The sequence below is a fragment of the Hypomesus transpacificus genome, chromosome 23 (assembly GCF_021917145.1).
Source record: "Hypomesus transpacificus isolate Combined female chromosome 23, fHypTra1, whole genome shotgun sequence".
NCBI lineage: Eukaryota > Metazoa > Chordata > Actinopteri > Osmeriformes > Osmeridae > Hypomesus > Hypomesus transpacificus.
Genome location: NC_061082.1, coordinates 18,121,632 through 18,136,563, shown reverse-complemented (window position 1 = coordinate 18,136,563; position 14,932 = coordinate 18,121,632). Strand labels below are relative to the sequence as shown.

Sequence of the window (14,932 nt, the reverse complement as noted above, 5' to 3'; positions counted from 1 at the left end):
CCTTTTATCATTTTCCTCTTCCACCTCCTCTTCCTCCACACCCTCCTCTTCCTATCGTATGTCTGTCTACCTGCCTGTGTGTTGACCTGCACAGCATAGGCACAAGCATTACCAAACCCCAAACCTTTTCTTTTGCTCTGTATCTGTCTAGTGTGATAAATTCCTGTAAATAATGAATGCTTGAGACAGGCTTTTGTAAAAAAAAAAAAAACATTTTCAAGGTTGCTTTTTTTTCTTCATGTATCTTTATTTAAGAATGTTGGTGTTCAGAGAGACCCACACCATAGACATGTACATAAACACAAACACACACACTCATACAAACACACACACACACATACATTCACACAAACTGAAAACTTTTACACTCCAGAGCTTTAACTAATGACTTTACTGCGTCCCCTTCTAGTTCCCTCCCTCTCCTCCTCTCATCATTACAGGCGCTCTCTCTCTCTCTCTCTCTCTCTCTCTCTCTCCACCTTCATCCTTCATTCCTGCACATGTGGTGAAAGGTCATCCCTTCTGATATCAGCAGTACATAGTGAGTCATAACCATGCTATAAAACGTGTTATAAACATGTTACAAACATGCTGCCCAGTTGTGTCAGACCGTCACACTCTTGTTCACCAGAGAGGACTTTTGGCAAACAAGCCCTGCTGGTGTGTTGCTAGAATCGTCCGTGTCTTTTCGAAAACGTTGTCGCGCGGTTGTCTGTGTCCTCTCCCTGTTTACATGATGTCCTGCTGGTGCTGTGTGGATTCACTCACCACCTAAGGTGAGGATGGAGAGGAAGAGGGAGACAGGATAGGGGAGACAGAGAGAGGAGGCAGTCAGACAGGCAGACAGACAGACAGACAGGCAGACGGGCAGACTCTTCAGGACAGGGCTGGGGGGAGCTGTGCTTCAACGGGTGTACTGTTCTCTCTATCCAGGTTCCCGGGGGTCAGGGTTGTGTTGTGGGCGGGGGGGAGGGTGTGCTGGGGGCGCCGTAGGGACCAGATTTACACTCTGAACTTTCCCCCTCCGCTCCTTCACCCAGCGGCTAGCTCATCTGGAGCAGCGGGGGGGGGGGGGGGGGGGGGGGGGGGGGCAGAAGGAGGGCGTCTGTTAAGAGTCTCTCAGCTTCCTCATTACGCTGGAAGCGCACGGTCGGTGTGTGTGGTGGTTTTCATCTCCATTGAAGTTCTAGTGGTGGGGCGAGGGTAGGGTTGTGTGTCTGGGGTGTGTGTGTGTGTCTCACCTCTCCATCACGGGTCTCGATGGTCTTGATCACGACTGTCTTCTTGGAGAACGACTCACCAGAGCGCTGTTGCTCTGGGCTGGTCTCTATGGAAACAGGAGCACGTCGTGTCATTGACACTGTTCTCAAAGGTTTCCCTCTGCGGTGCTGGAGCGGCATGGTTTCGCCTCCAGCACCAACTCGGTGATCTAGTTGTTTGTGCCTTCGTGATTACCCACAAGCCCCCACAGACGATATATCTTCGCCCACCAAGTTAATGTACACGCTAATGATCTCCTTTAATTGACCCGAGAGAAAACCACAGCAGTATTGATGTGGGAGAGGTGTGGATATGTCATGCTGTCAGGATCTGGGCTGGCATACCGCCCCCCGGTGGCTGAAGGGGGACATACAGTTAATGTTCCTCCTGCGATCAATTCTTCTTAGAAAATGATCAAACATCTCAGAGGAGGATTGTAGAGAGGTGTGTGTGTATGTATGTGAGTCTGTGTGTGTGTGTGCGTGTGTTTGTGTGTGTGTGTATGTATGTACGTTTGTGTGTGTATGTCTGTGCGTGCGCATCTGTGTGTGTATATGTGTGTATATATGTGTGTCTGTGTGTCTGGGCCCTGTATATGTAGGTACACCTACCTCTGTAGTCTCCTCTGATGGAGGCATAGCCTGACGGGGCAGTCTTGGTGGTGGTGGTAGTGATCCTGGGAGACAAAACAAACATCCTCAATCCCAGGCCACCCTCTTCAACCCCGCTGCGCACAGAGGTGCCAGCACCATTCATACACCAGTCCAGCATCTAGATTACTGCTCTATATAGCAACGACACACACACACACACGCAGAGAGAGAGATCCTGGTTTCTGACCTGCTCTCCTCCCCTTCCAGCAGCTTCCTGTAGGTGGCGATCTCGATGTCCAGGGCCATCTTGACGTTGAGCAGGTCCTGGTACTCCCTGAGGTGGCGGGCCATCTCGTCCTTCATCTTGGCGATCTCTCCCTCCAGGCGGGTGATGGTGTCCTGGAAGCCTCCGTTCTCGTTGCCCATGCGGTCCTCCATCTCACGCATCTGTCTCAGCAGGGACTCGTTCTGCACGCGGGTCAGAGGAGAGGGGGGGGGGGGGGTGAATGAAGGGATAGACACGCTTGCAGACAGACGGACAGACGGACATATGGACAGACGGATGGACAGACAGACAGACAGACAGACAGATAGACAGACAGACAGAGATAGATGGATAGATAGATAGATAGGACTCACGGTTCCCTTGAGGGAGTCGATCTCGCAGGTGTAGGACTGGATCTGGTGTCTGAACTCCATGCTCTCCTGCTTAGACTGTCTCAGGGCATCGTTGTTCTTGTTCACTGCCTGGCTCAGGTCTGAAACCTGCAGAGGGGAGGAAGAGGAAGGGAGGAGGAGGAAGGGAGGAAGGGAGGAGGAGGAAGGAGGAGGAAGGGAGGGAGAAGGGGGAGGAGGAGGAAGGGAGGAGGGGGAGGAGGAGGAAGGGAGGGAGGGAGGAGGAGGACGAGAACAAGACAGCGTAAGTACGGAAGGAGAGAGGAGTCAAAGGGAAAGAGGAGATGTAGGAGGCGCATGAAGGAAAAGGAGGAAGAGGAGAAGGAGAGAGAAGGAGGGAATACAAATGGAAGGAAATGTGAAGAGAACAAAACAAGAAATAAGAAGAGGAAGGAGTGTGGTAAACAGTGGGGTACTGCAGAACCCTACCAATATCTTTCTGTTCAATATCTCCCCTCAACTGCTTGTCACCTCTTCCTGTTATCCCTGTTACTGATCCAAGCATATCTGTGAGCCGGTGACTACAGTTTCTTCCACCACCCCTACTACATATCCCATAATAACTCTACTTTACTTGTGTTGGGAGGTGTAAAACGTGTGAAAGCCCTGCAACGAACCTTAGACTTGTACCATTCCTCAGCCTCTGCTATGTTTTTGGCGGCGATGCCTTCGTACTGCGTGCGGATGTCCCTGAGGGCCGCGGTCAGGTCGGGCTTGGACATGTCCATCTGGACCTGGACCTGGGTCTCCTGCATCTGGGACTGCAGCTCGTGGATCTCCTGCAGAACAGCAGCAAGACATCCCCGTACTGGTCAATACACACACGCACGTCAGAGATCAATACTGATCAATACACACGCACGTCAGAGATCAATACTGATCAATACACACGCACGTCAGAGATCAATACTGATCGATACACACACTTATGAGACGTCAACCCAAACACTGCTCAGACAACTTTGGGGACAAAAGGCTTCTGACTGGCTTTGTAGAAAGATCTTGTTAAGGGTGTAAGTGTGTTCTGTCTGGGGTGAGTGTGTTCTGTCTGGGATATTTGAGGGTTCTGTCTGGAGTGAGTGTGTTCTGTCTGGGATATTTGAGGGTTCTGTCTGGGATATTTGAGGGTTCTGTCTGGGGTGAGTGTGTTCTGTCTGGGGTGAGTGTGTTCTGTCTGGAGTAAGTGGGTTCTGTCTGGGATATTTGAGGGTTCTGTCTGGGATGACTGTGTTTTGTCTGGAGTGAGTGTTCTGTCTGGGTCATGTGAGGGTTCTGTCTTGGGTGAGTGTGTTCTGTCTGGGATATTTGAGGGTTCTGTCTGGGGCATGTGAGGGTTCTGTCTGGGGTGAATGTGTTCTCTCTGAGATATTTGAGGGTTCTGTCTGGGGCATGTGAGGGTTCTGTCTGGGGTGAATGTGTTCTATCTGGAATATGTGAAGGTTCTGTCTGGGGTGTGGCTGGATCGTCCAGTTCCTGATTGCATCCCAGGGTTTATTTATAGTAGTCCATCTGTTACTGTAAAGAACGTTCCAGCGAGCCCTTTCTGCTCCAGCAGCTGCCATACCCTCATCATCCTCTCAGCAAGACACGACACATAGCTCACCGGTCATCGGGCACCACAACCCACACATGAAAGACCTTCCTCTACGTGTGTTAGGGTGTGTGAGTGTGTGTGTGTGTGACCATCATTCTAACCCTGAGGTTTACTGAGGCCGTGGTGAATGGCTGTCACACATGCGATACTCCCAGTGCAAGTGCGAAGGTGTCCATTTACACAAAGGAGTTATGTGACACTGCATTGCCCCGCTGGCAGGCTGCATGCCTACACGTAAGGCCAGCTAGACTCACCTCCTCGTGGATCTTCTTGAGGAAGGCAATCTCCTCCTGGAGGCTCTCGATGCGTCTTTCCAGGTCCAGCCTGGCCAGAGTGGCGTTGTCCACATCCTGTGAAGAGATAGAGATCACCCTGAGCCCTTTACCTGGAGAGTGTGTGTGTGTGTGTGTATGGTGTGTGTGTGTGGGTGCGTGTGTGTGAGAGGAAAGAAAGTCTGACTCACTGCTCTGAAGGCAGACAGATTGTTCTCAGCCTCTTCCTTCTGGTGGATCTCCTCCTGCAGTCTGGACATGGTGAGAGGAAGGGGTGAAGGAGCGAGATAAAGAGAGGGTTGATGAGAAAGAGAGCATGTGGGAGAGGGGAGGAGAGTTTTAGAAGAAGGGTTCAAGGGTTTTGATTGTAATGTCAATCTCACCCTCTTCCTGTGCCACCTGTCCTCTAAGACAGCTAGCCATCCATCCATCCAGCCAGCTTGTCAGACAGACAGACAGCCAGACAGACAGCCAGACAGCCAACCAAGCCAATTAGATTAGCCTCTAGTATTAATAGGAAAAGCCAGGACGTGTGGTGGGTGATTATCACTGCATTTCAAACGCCGTCTCCAGAAAAGAAATACAACCTCACCCTGCCCTCAAGATTTTCTGTATTATCTCTCTCTCTCTCTCTCTCTCTCCCTCTCTCTCTCTCTCTCTCTCTCTCTCTCTCTCTCTCAATCTCTCTCTCTCTCTCTGTCTCTCTCTCTCTCTCTCTCTCTCTCTCTCTCTCTCTCTCTGTCTCTGTCTCCGTCACTCTCTCTCTGTAACTCTCTCTCTCTCTCTCTGCCTCTCTCTCCCCCCCCACCCCCTCCGCACCTTCTGGTGCTCTCATGCACACACCTCCTCAGCTGTTAGAGTGAAGAGCTTATCCAACATGAAGAAGCACGAGGAGAGTCGCAGTAGCATCTGGGAGCTCTAAATAGCCATCTCTATCTAGCCTGGGTTTGATTGTATCCCCAACATGACATGTAGACCCTACACACAGACTTGTGACACACTTCTGGCACACCAGTGGGTTATATATGTTATATATAGAGTGACACTCCGTGCTGTGGGTCCATCTGGCTGCTGAGAATAGACGTCTATGGACTTATTCCAAGACCTGGCAGAACCCTGAAAAACTGCAGGAGATTGCTGTCTGCCTGTCCGCCTGCCTGTCTGTCTGTCTGCCTGCTTATCTGTCTGTCTGTCTGTCTATCTATCTGTCTGTCTGTCTGTCTGTTTTCAGTTCAGTTTGGCCTTGGTTGCTCTGCTATGTGACTAAGCCTTCATCTGGTGTCTTAAATCTCAACAGTCCTTCCCAACCGGTCTGTCTGTCCTCTAGGAATCTGAAAGCAGTTGTAGGGCCTAATGCTGCTAGTCGGCCATTTTCCGATGGCATTCAGACACCAGCTGCTTGAGTCGGTTCTTTGGAATGGACACATACAAGATGGTGAATTACTAATAACTTTGTTGTGCTGCCACCTAAGGAAACCAGATCTCTAGATCTCTTTTGGTTTTCTTAAACCGCTACCTTCCGTCACCCTTTCTCCCAAATAACCAATCTGACACGCGAGAACAGGTTTGGCACGAGCACACTTTTCTCTTTCGCGGTCACGTCCGATCAGAGATCAGCCGAAAGCCAGAGATAAGCCATAACTCATCCCTCCAAAGCGCTCCGACACGCCCCCCCCTACCCCCAACCCCCCCCCCTTCCCCCCGCACCCACTCACCTGAGCTTCAGCTTGTTCAGGTCGTCGGCCAAGTTGTCCCGCTCCACCTCCACGCGGGCCCTCTGATTGGACATGGTCTCCACCTGCCTCCGCAGCTCCCTCATCTCCTCCTCGTACATCTCGGCCACACGCGTGGGCTCGCGGCCGCGCAGCCGCTCGATCTCCACCACCAGCGTGGCGTTCTGCTGCTCCAGGAAGCGCACCTTCTCGATGTAGCTGGCGAAGCGGTCGTTCAGGTGCTGCAGTTCCGCCTTCTCGTTGGTCCGCGTGTTCAGGAAGTCCTGGTTCATGGCGTCGGCCAGGTTGAAGTCCAGCTTCTCGCCCATGCCGGCGTAGGAGCGCCGCACGGCCGAGCCGCCGCCGCCGCCGCCGCCGCTGTAGGAGGATCGCAGGCTGGAGAAGCCCCCATGGCCCCCCTTGCTGAGCTCGTAGGTCCTGGAGGACATGTTGGAGGAGGCGGAGCCCCGGCCGCCCGAGAACATGGAGGAGGTCATGGGAGAGGCGCCCACGCCGGAGCCGAAGGTGCGGCGGTAGGAGGAGGCGGTCTGGGCCGAGGAGGACGCGGAGTAACTCTTACTCATGGTGGAGGGGTTCCGTGGGCGGGTCTCGGAGCGGAAGGCGATCTGTCTGGAGCGGCGAGGGGACTGAAATGAGGGGCTGTCGACCAGTGGACCTCCTATTTGTAGCTGCGCCCCGCCCACTCCTCCTAGCCCTCCCCCCTCGGCCCTCTTCCCGGCTGTCCCCTCCCTCTCACCTGACCTCTCTCTCAGTCACTCTCTCTCTCTCTCTTTCTCTCTCTCTCTCTCTCACTCTCTCCCCTTCCAGTCCCTTGATTCAGCTGTCACGGGGTCTGGTTTCCAGTAGTGGGCTGGCTGGCTGGCTGGGTGGGGTACGGTGGTGCTTGGCAAGACAGAGAGGACAGAGAAATGGCAGTGAGGGGGCGGGAAACCGGGAACAGGAAGAAGACAGTCACCCTGTACCCTAACACTCACGCACACAGGCCATGGAAGGCACCTGGCAAACCTGCCAAGCAGGTTCTGGAGGTTACAGGAAGTGGGTTCGCCACGAACCCGAGGACACGCCTCCAAGGCTGAATGTCTTGGGGTGTTACGTAAGTGTTTGGTCATGTGCCCTGCGTTACGTAACAGGGACACAGCAGACCTGATATGACGAAGGTCACGTACTCTTTTTGAAATCTTGTCCTTCTACTGACGACAGGCTCTCATGCACTCATGCACTCACGCACGTGTGTGTGTGTGTTTGTGTGCTTGAGTGTGTGTATGTCTGTGTGTGCGTGCATGTGTATGTGTGTGTTTTTGAGTGTGTGTATGCGTGTGTGTGTGTGTGTGTGTATGTGTGTGTGTGTGTGTGTGTGTGTGTGTGTGTAGCTGAGAGTGTGTGTGGGTGTGTGTGGGTGTGTGTAGCTGAGAGTGTGAGGGTGACACAGGGCAGAGGCAGAGATAGTGAGCTGAGTCAAAGTGGAGAGGGATTGTCAGTGGTCTTGCCAGCCAGACAACCGACATACCCAGTGTTGGAGGGCAAGATACCCAGACTGGTGAGTCATGGTGAGGCTAACTAGTGGACCTGACCCCCTGGAGTGAGGAGAGGAGGAGAAAAGGAAAGGAGGAGAGGAGCGGGGGAGAGGAGGAGTAATCGAGAAGGAGAGGAGAAGAGAAAAATACATTTATCTTTGACAGAATGAGCTGTAGCTCTATCCCGGGGACTATCTCTCATATTCCGACCATCTGAACAATGTGTATCTGCAGTCTAAAGCAATGACATGTTTGTCTATGACTAATGACAACACATGGTTCTGTAATGACATCTTGCCACACCATTGAACTACTAGCTCACTATACCCACCACCAAACACAACAGTCCCTAGCTATCCCTAATACAGCTATCCCAAACACAGCTATCCCTAATACAGCTATCCCAAACACAGCTATCCCTAATACAGCTATCCCAAACACAGCTATCCCTAATACAGCTATCCCAAACACAGCTATCCCTAATACAGCTATCCCAAACACAGCTATCCCAAACACAGCTATCCCTAATACAGCTATCCCAAACACAGCTATCCCAAACACAGCTATCCCAAACACAGGCACCCCCTATCACAGCTATCCTTAACACATCTATCCCCAACACAGCCATTGCTAACAGCTATTTTTAGTACAGCTACCCATAACACAGTTATCCCTAACACAGCTATCTCTAACACAGCTACCCTTAACACTACACAGCCTCCACCAGAATGCCCTCGATGAGGTGCTTCCAGGATCCAGACTTGGCAATCTAAGATGACCATGAAACCGTGATCACTGGATTATTCCTGTGTGTAACCCTTCCTCACATTACACTTTGTAAACGCCAAAACGTGTGTTTGTGTGTATGTTAGCGCTCAGCTGCTGGTGTCACCGCTATTCTTAGCCTCCACATCGAAACCTCCATCCTGCTTCCCCTGGGGCTCATGGGAACCAGAGCGTGTGTGCGGCGAAGAGACATTTGGTTTTCTTCGGGGACCCACTGAGGCAGAGTGAGCAGACATGGAGACCCCTGGTCAGCCCTCCCCTCATCACATTTGGGAAACTCTTCCGTTGTCCCTTTTCATCTACCTGCTCCCTTCTTCCTCCCCCTTCCTCCCCCCTTCCTCCCCCCTTCCTCCTCTGACACTGCTGTGTAAACCGACACTATACACGACAACTGCATGGTAAAAGCTCAAAATAGAAACCATGATTTCCACACGCTTCATTTTGCTAACCAAGCCTGGTCCTGAAATAAGAATTGGTCCTTGTTCCTAAGGCCTGGGGAGGCGTGATGACCAGCTGAGCTGTGATACTCAAACATGCACGGACACACACACACACACAGACGGTAGTTAAATCAACCCCCTACTGTGTTAGTTGACTCTTGCACAAGCTTGCAAAACACACACACACTCAAACACACACGCAGACACACACATACACAGACAGACACACTCACACACACAAGCACACATGGCATTTCTCATGGTATGTTAACTCTTATGACTTCAGTGGGACGATATGGGGTATCAACCTGGACTTTCCCAGCTCAGGGGGTTCCCTGTACTGTGTGAGGGTTAGCGTACAGAGTGACAGTCTCCTGGTGGAGGCAGAGAGAGGAGGCAGAGGCAGAGAGAGGAGGCAGAGAGAGAGGAGGCAGAGGCAGAAAGAGGAGGCAGAGGCAGAGAGAGGACGCAGAGGCCGAGAGGCCGAGAGAGGAGGCAGAGGCAGAGAGAGGAGGCAGAGAGAGGAGGCAGAGAGAGAGGAGGCAGAGGCAGAGAGAGGAGGCAGAGGCAGAGAGAGGAGGCAGAGGCCGTGAGAGGAGGCAGAGGCAGAGAGAGGAGGCAGAAGCCGAGAGAGGAGGCAGAGCGATGATAGATGCGGCTGTTTGACTGGAGTTTCCCTGGTTAATATATCCCATGGAGATGTCACAGAGATTTGAGCTGTGGGAATGGCAGGACTGTAAGTGGTCGAGGGGCAAGAGTCAAGGCAGGGGCTGAAGCTGGGGCAGGGGCAGGGGGGTGAAGCTGGGGCAGGGGCAGGGGCTGGGGCAGGGGCAGGGGGGTGAAGCTGGGGCAGGGGCAGGGGCTGGGGCAGGGGCAGGGGGGTGAAGCTGGGGCAGGGGCAGGGGCTGGGGCAGGGGCAGTGGGGTGAAGCTGGGGCAGGGGCAGGGGCTGGGGCAGGGGCAGAGGCTGAAGCTGGGACAGGGCGGTGAAGGGGCAGGGGGTGAAGGGGCAGGGGGGTTAAGGGGCAGGGGGGTTAAGGGGCAAGGGGGTTAAGGGCAGAGGAGTTGCGATCACAACAAGAGTTCACTCTGACATGCACCGCTTATAGAAAGAGGAGGGGATAGGGGGGCAAACGTTGCCTGGCAACCCGGGACACACACATGCACACAAGCTGACCTGTGCTCCAAATATTTAACTAGAGACTAAATTAGACCAGGGGCCGTGTCAGTGTCCACATGGCAGAGTATGCTATCTAAACATTCAGTGATACCTCCCCCCGCCCCGCCCCTCCCTCCCCACCCCTCTCTCTGTCTCACTCTCTCTCTCAGCACCCCCACACACACTCAGAATGATCCAGCAGTCTATTTATACGGTGAGAAGTCACACAATTTAAAATGGTGTATTTTAGAGATGCTGAGTAATGTGGGGCAGGTGGGAAACAGGCAAGTTGGGAAATGATCCTTACACTGGGTTCTGTGAAGCAGAGAGTCAGAGAGACAGAGAGACAGAGAGTCAGAGAGACAGAGACAGAGAGACAGAGAGACAGAGAGACAGAGAGACAGAGAGACAGAGAGACAGAGAGACAGAGAGTCAAAGAGACAGAGAGACAGAGAGACAGAGAGACAGAGACAGAGACAGAGAGTCAGAGAGACAGAGAGACAGAGAGTCAGAGAGTCAGAGAGTCAGAGAGACAGAGATAGTCACAGAAGTGCATGGGGTTTGACATGCCATGCAATTTGATACTGTGTGTGTGTGTGTGAGACTGTGTGTGCAGTAAATGTATCTAAAACACACCGTCGTGGCCCAGCAACCTGTTTCCTGGCAACCGAAACACACACACACGACCACCCACACACACCTATCCATGCCCGCACCAAGCATGCTGGTGTGACAGGGAAGGGAAGGAGAGATAGGGTTTCTGCATGTCTGTGTGTCACTGGAATATAAACAACTTTATGAGACGTTCTTCTCACATTGAGCATGTGATCTGTCCATTTCTCTCTGTTCAGAATGGGTACGTAACACGACACGATTAGCACCGGTGATTTCGCCAAGAACATCTAGAAGCTTCCACCTGAGTTCTTTACGAATGCTCCAGCCTTGGACCAGGGATTGGAGATGTGGTCAGGGCCATAGCAGAGTTAACCACTAGGTGTCAGTACAGTGTACAGGACTGATGCATCTCTCCAGGTACCAGACTCCCAGCTACACCACCAGCTCCCTCCAGGTGAAGTGCTGTGTGAGGTGTAGCCGTTGGCCTGACAACGAAGAGAGGCTACAGTGACGGGCGTAGGAAACCTCATGTGAAGCTGAACAGGAACGTCTGAGTGAGGGTGGGCGAGTGGAGGGGACACGCCCCCTGGGATCTCTGAGCATCCTGTAGGACACGTGTGCTCCTCCCCTGAAACATCTCCCCTCATGTCTCGCCCCCCCCACCCCCCTCACCCCCAACACACCCCACCCTAAACCCCCCTGTTCCTATTCATTACTCTCCTCTCCTCTCTTCCCTTCTCTTCTCTCCTCTCCTCTCCTCTCCTCTCCCCTCCTTTCCTTTCCTCTGCTCTCCTCTCCTCTCCTCCCCTCCCCCCTCTCCTCCACTCCACTCCCCTCAATCCCCCTCCTCTCCTCTCCCCTCTCCTCTCCTCTCCTCTCCTCTCCTCTCCTCTCCTCTCCTCTCCTCTCCTCCCCTCCCCTCCCCTCCCCTCTCCTCCACCCCCCTCTCCTCCCTCCCCTCCCCTACCCTCCCCTCTCCCCTCCTCCTTCCCCTCTCTCTGCTGTCTGAGATCTTGAACCTTCTCTCCGTCAGCTGTGTTGGTGGTTCATCTCTCTGGGCTGTGCTGCCACCTTCTGGTGGAAAGGAGAAGCACATTGAAGTTATATGGCATTGTTATTCCACAGGGATAATGTGGTTATGCGCCCATGACCTGCACACCCGAATCTTCATTCTAACAGTTAGCTCAAAATCCATGTATCATTCCCCAAAATAAAATTTAAAGAAATGTAATGAGCTCAATAAATATTAATCTCATACTGCAAAATGAAATAAACTTCTTGGTCAAATATATTCTAAAGTATCTTATCCAAACTCCTTTCTAAAGAAGAACAAACTATGACTATTTATAGCGAATATATAGCCTACAGTGCTTAGCTCAACTTTACTGGTGTTTGTACCGTTTAACTGGCGTCGCATTAGCTGCCCGAATGATCCGCATGAACAAGTAACATGGTTCCTTGCTCTTCCCGCGCCGAACATCTTCTCGTAGCTCTGTCCATGACGTCACTGCAGGTCCCTGCCTGGTTGACTGCGGATAGACAGAGTCCCGGTCCGAATCTGCTCCAGGTTTTCACCAGGTTTTCGAGCGTTGTGCGTGTTTTCGCCTTGCTTTAGAGAAAACCCCCGTAGCGAGTGCTAAGTCTTTGCCCAGGTCTCAGTCACCTGGGAGAGATACTACAGGTAGGCTACGGACGCTTCCGTGCACGAAGAGGCATTATGAAGATCTAGACCGCAAGCGCGCCGACAGGACGGAATAGTGTGTAGCCTTTCTCATTAGTGCGTCTGGGTGGTGTCTGTCTATCATGCAACACTTAAAGCTATGGAGATCTCTGTTTCTGATGACCGTCTTGTACCAGCTGGGGATGTCGGGCAAATACGGTAAGACGAAGCTAGGCGTCGGGGGAGCATGTTGTTGTGATGGAGAGCGATGGAGGACGCAGCTGACTGGACATGGAGGGAGACAATTAACAGAACAGAGGGAAACTAGGAGCAACAGAATGAGACAACAAGAGTGATAGAGGGAGAAATGGAGGATGTGTAGAGGGTGAGCCTGTAGGTGAGACGGAACAGAGGTAGGTAGAGGAAGGAGAAGGGGAAAGGGGCGAGGGAAGGGTGGATGGAGGGAGGGAGGGCGAGGGACTATCAGAGGAGGAAGAGGAGTCAGACGGAGAGATGGAGGTAGAGGGGGAGGGATAGCAGGAGTCAGACGGAGAGATGGAGGTAGAGGGATAGCAGGAGTCAGACGGAGAGATGGAGGTAGAGGGATAGCAGGAGTCAGACGGAGAGATGGAGGTAGAGGGGGAGGGAGAGCAGGAGTCAGACGGAGAGATGGAGGTAGAGGGGGAGGGATAACAGGAGTCAGACGGAGAGATGGAGGTAGAGGAGGAGGGATAGCAGGAGTCAGACGGAGAGATGGACGTAGAGGGGGAGGGAGAGCAGGAGTCAGACGGAGAGATGGAGGTAGAGGAGGAGGGATAGCAGGAGTCAGACGGAGAGATGGAGGTAGAGGGGGAGGGATAGCAGGAGTCAGACGGAGAGATGGAGATAGAGGGGGGAGGGATAACAGGAGTCAGACGGAGAGATGGAGGTAGAGGGGGAGGGATAACAGGAGTCAGACGGAGAGATGGAGGTATAGGGGGAGGGATAACAGGAGTCAGACGGAGAGATGGAGGTATAGGGGGAGGGATAACAGGAGTCAGACGGAGAGATGGAGGTAGAGGGGGGAGGGATAGCAGGAGTCAGATGGAGAGATGGAGGTAGAGGGGGAGGGATAACAGGAGTCAGACGGAGAGATGGAGGTAGAGGGGGGAGGGATAGCAGGAGTCAGACGGAGAGATGGAGGTAGAGGGGGAGGGATAACAGGAGTCAGACGGAGAGATGGAAGTAGAGGGATAGCAGGAGTCAGACGGAGAGATGGAAGTAGAGGGATAGCAGGAGTCAGACGGAGAGATGGAAGTAGAGGGGGAGGGATAACAGGAGTCAGACGGAGAGATGGAGGTAGAGGGGGAGGGATAACAGGAGTCAGACGGAGAGATGGAAGTAGAGGGATAGCAGGAGTCAGACGGAGAGATGGAGGCAGAGCAGTACCTTTTGTGTTTGCTTGTATCTTCATATGCTTGTGTGTTCTCATGCTTCTGCAAGTGAAGCGTGTTTGTGTTTGTATGTGTGTGTGTGTGTGTGCGTGTGTGTGTGTGTTTGTGTGTGTGTGTGTGTGTGCCTTCAGTTCGAGGTGTGACTCATAGCCACTCTCCTTTCATCCTGTCACTCATCCATAGGTAGACAATGGGCACTGAAGTGTGTGTGGGCTGGCACGCTCCCAGTGTTCTGGAACAACTGTAGCATGTTTGCATCTTTATGAGATCAAAGACACTCCTCGCTAAATGCCCTCCATCTCTCCCTCCATGTCTCCATCTCTCTCTCCCTCTCTCTATCCTCCATCTCTCCCTCCATGTCTCCATCTCTCTCTCCATCTCTCTCTCCATCTCTCCCTCCATGTCTCCATCTCTCTCTCCATCTCTCTATCCCTCCATCTCTCCCCTCCATCTCTCTATCCCTCCATCTCTCCCCTCCATCTCTCTATCCCTCCCTCCATCTCTCTCTCCATCTCTCTCTCCATCTCTCCCTCCATCTCTCTATCCCTCCCACCATCTCTCTCTCCATCTCTCTCTCCATTTCTCCAGACTGACAGACAGAAAGATAGACAGACAGGCAGGCAGATAAACAGACAGACAGATAAACAGACAGACGGACAGGCAGATAAACAGACGGACTGACGGACAGAAAGGGAGACAGACAGAGGCAGGTAGACAGACAGACAGGTAGACAGAGGGACGGACAGGTAGACAGACAGACATGTAGACAGAGGGACAGACAGGTGGTTAGACAGATGGATAGTCAAGCAGACTGACAGATAGAAAGACAGGTAGGTAGATTGACAATCAGATGGGTAGGAAGTGATGCAGGTACAGTGCAGACAGCTAGACTTTGGGTGTTAGTTACTGTGTATGTGTTTGTCGGAGGCCAGTTCCTGCTCTACCCAAGGCTGTTTCAATGGCCTCGTTTCCTGTTTCTTCCTGTTCCTGTTTTCCCTGCTGTGCTGTCCCTGGCATGGGTCCCACCCTGACCTTACCACACCTGCTCCACCACCCCACCCCACCCCCCTGCCTCCAGGCCCTGGCCTCCCCCTGCTGGGAACAGCAAACCGGATGGTGCTGCAAGCCTTCGAACGCAACCCCTAATGTGATCACAACCATGGTCACCTGACTCTCCACACAAATGTTCTCCGCTCGGA

The 14,932-nt window shown here is 52.8% G+C and overlaps 2 protein-coding genes across 3 annotated transcripts in view; one reads left to right on the top strand and one right to left on the bottom strand.

Annotated features, from left to right (window-relative positions):
- Positions 1-226: 226 nt before the first annotated feature.
- On the bottom strand, positions 227-6,776 carry LOC124485661 (desmin-like). 2 transcript variants are annotated; one of them, XM_047047391.1, is made up of 9 exons: positions 6,110-6,776; positions 4,586-4,646; positions 4,377-4,472; positions 3,146-3,307; positions 2,493-2,618; positions 2,101-2,321; positions 1,872-1,936; positions 1,242-1,327; positions 227-1,052 (listed from the first exon to the last, which is right to left on the bottom strand). In XM_047047391.1, exons 1-9 carry the CDS (start codon positions 6,688-6,690, stop codon positions 1,044-1,046), a joined length of 1,407 nt encoding a protein of 468 aa, XP_046903347.1. In that variant the 5' UTR covers positions 6,691-6,776; the 3' UTR covers positions 227-1,043. The 2 variants fall into 2 exon arrangements, with proteins under 2 accessions (XP_046903347.1, XP_046903346.1); XM_047047390.1 differs by having other exon boundaries at positions 227-771.
- Positions 6,777-12,262: 5,486 nt separating this feature from the next.
- Positions 12,263-14,932, top strand: part of ptprna (protein tyrosine phosphatase receptor type Na) — a 15,761-nt gene continuing 13,091 nt past the window's right edge. Inside the window, 1 exon segment of the mRNA XM_047047074.1 lies at positions 12,263-12,519. Within this exon segment, the coding sequence (XP_046903030.1) occupies positions 12,444-12,519 (76 nt within the window). The 5' untranslated portion in view covers positions 12,263-12,443.